Genomic DNA, 2,818 nt, shown 5'->3' with positions numbered 1-2,818 from the left:
TCACACAGCTCACAGCAACCTCCAGCTTTTGGGCTTAGGCAATTCTCTTGTCTTAGCCTCCCGAGTAGCTGGGACTATAGGCGCCCACCACAATGCCTGGCTATTTTTTGGGTGCAATTTGGCTGGGGCTGGGTTTGAATCTACCACCCTCTGTATACGGGGCTGGTGCCCTACCCACTGAGCCACAGGCACCGTGCACCCTAGAGTCTTTTATTTTTATTTTATTTATTTATTTTCTTAGACAAAGTCTCAGTCTGTCATCTTGGCTAGAGTGCAGTAGCATCATCATAGCTCACTGCAACCTCCAACTCCAGGGCTCAAGAGACCCTCTTTCTCAGACCTCCTGAGTCGATGGGACTCCATGCCCAACTCGTTTTTTCTACTTTGGGTAGAGATGGGGTCTTGTTCTTGCTCAGGCTGCTATCTAACTCCTGACCTCAAGGGATCCTCCCACCTCAGCCTCCCAGAGTGCTAGGATTATAGGCATGAGCCACTGTGCCCGGCCCCGAAGTCTTTGATTCTTCAGGTCCCATATTTCTTGTGCTCACTGACAGTAAGGACTATACTATTTGTCTTTGATAATGTATTTAAGGCTCTTTTTTGTAAATGCGATGATGTGTACTTATACACAGAGCCAGTTTATCTTCTTTATAAATTGAAATAAATTTAGTGCTAATGGTAGAATGATGTGAAACATTTCTGTTTTCCTAGTTTGAAAGAGTTAAAGCTAATTTGAAGTTGTCAGAAATTGCACCACAAAGAAGATCTGAAGTACCCCCTTTTCTCCAGCCCACCTTGGATCTAACGGTCGGGAGGGATGACTTGGTTGAGGATGTTTTGAATTGGCTAAGTCAACGTGAGAATGAAAACTTGAGAAAGGAGTTGTGGGTAAGGTTGAATTCTCACTGAATACTTTTTTGCTGCTGAGAGAAGAGAAACAAAAGAATGTAACAAAGGGTCTCCTAGAGAGGAAATTGCCTCACCTTGTCACAGAGGTTGTCTGTTTGTGGGTTCCCCTAAGTCCCTAGTTACTTTTGAGTTGCATGTGGTAGCTGTGGGCACTCAGTCCATTGGGGCTAAGGAGCAGCAGGCAGAATGGTTTGCTTTCCCCACCCTGTTGGGTACAGAGTCCAGTGCTGGCCCTAAAGTGTCCAGTCCCTTCTGAGGTCTGACCTGGTGAAGGGTTTCAGTGGGATGGGCTTGGCACAGAAGAGAATTAACAGTTCATTTCTGCTCTTATGCAGCGACCTAAATTGCTTTGTGACAAGCGAATTTTCTCTTTAATGACTGTCATTATTGGAGGGACATAATTGTAGATTTACTCATGTTCAGAACGTTCACAAATGAGTTTTGGTTTAGTTAGTAACAACTTGTCTTACTAGTACATATTTGACAATTTTAACACAGAATAATAATGACTAGTAGACCTACTGAGTACTTTCTTTTTGCCAAAAACTGCTCTAAATGCTTTCCACTTATTTGTTTAACCCTTTCAACAACATTATGTGGTGGGTTCTCTTTTATCCTCACTTTGTAGACAAGGACCCTGAGGTACAGGACTGTTAGGGAACATATCTAAGAGTAACCCAACTGGTGTCGGAGCCAGGATTTGGGCCCGACAGTTAGGCACAAGACTTTCCAGTTAATTAAGACAAAACTTGGCCTGACGGGCAGCACCTGTGACTCAAGGAGTAGGGTGCTGGTCCCATATACCGGAAATGGTGGGTTCAAACCCCGCCCTGGTCAAAAACAAAACAAAGCAAACAAACAAACAGAAAAAACTTGGCCTGATGATATTTAGTAAATAGAGTATATTTGATAGGAGACCTTAGTGTATTACTTAGCCCTACTCAGATTAAAGAAAGATTGACTTTCCTAAAGCCTAGGATACTGTTTTAAAAGTATGTTTCCCTGGAGTTTGCAGGTGGAGTTGGCATTTCCACATGTTTTTACACACAGATAACTTTGTAACTAATAAACTTATACGATCCTAATCTTTGCCAGCCAAGCAGTCCACTCAGTTATTTTAGTCCCCCTTTTATACAGGGTATCCCAAAAGTTGCCCCTGATGTCCCCACACAGAGGGATATTGTAGCTAACTCTATCTTTATTTTTAAAATATTCATTACAAAATTTTATAAGAAGAGGCAGTCAACACATAGAGAATATTTTGCAAATATTCTGTAAAATTTTATAATTTTAAGTTATAAAATCCAGGTACCACTCAGTGATCATTTGTCATTTTCCAGATGCCGTGTGAGGCATTTTACTTGTGTTATTCCGACAATCTTTCTGATAATCTTGTGGGAAGACTGAGGCTTTGTAAGATTAGGCACCTTGTCCCTGTAAGGTGAAGGGGAAGAGCTTGATGCCTGATTTTATTACAAAGATTTTATACTTTCCCTGAGGTTCGAAACTTGTATCTCTGGGGTATAGAAGAAGCATTTATCCAAACAAGGAAGCCAGTAAGAGGAGCTTTGGGGGTGCCAGTGGGACACCTGGGTGGAAATGTCCAACAGGCCTTCGGAAACAAATGTCTGTCAATCAGGAGGGAAAATCCAATGGATCTGAAGGTTGAATGCCCACAAGTGCCACATGAAGTTTAAAAAGAAAATGAGCATCTAGGGAAAGAGCGGAAAGGACAGAATGCCAGGGTAAAACTTCAGGAAATTCTGGTTCCTGAAATTACGCCAACAGGAAAAAGAAGAGAAGGAGACATAAAAACCTGAAGAGAAAGCAAGAAGGGCGTAAGGAAAGGAGGAGGCCAGAATATCAAATGAGCTTTAAAGAGCAAGGAGGAGAAATAGGAGAAAACGTC

The 2,818-nt window shown here is 42.2% G+C and overlaps 1 protein-coding gene across 1 annotated transcript in view; it reads left to right on the top strand.

Moving 5' to 3' along the window:
• Positions 1-2,818, top strand: part of HERC5 (HECT and RLD domain containing E3 ubiquitin protein ligase 5) — a 57,647-nt gene that overhangs the window by 34,392 nt on the left and 20,437 nt on the right. The window contains exon 15 of the mRNA XM_012805298.2: positions 712-888. Within this exon, the coding sequence (XP_012660752.1) occupies positions 712-888 (177 nt within the window). The remainder of the gene's footprint in view (positions 1-711; positions 889-2,818) is intronic.

The sequence above is a fragment of the Otolemur garnettii genome, unplaced genomic scaffold, assembly GCF_000181295.1.
Source record: "Otolemur garnettii isolate 467f Iridium unplaced genomic scaffold, OtoGar3 scaffold00039, whole genome shotgun sequence".
In the NCBI taxonomy this organism is placed as follows: domain Eukaryota; kingdom Metazoa; phylum Chordata; class Mammalia; order Primates; family Galagidae; genus Otolemur; species Otolemur garnettii.
Note: the sequence above shows the minus strand (reverse complement) of the source record. Positions and strands in the feature narration are given on the sequence as shown.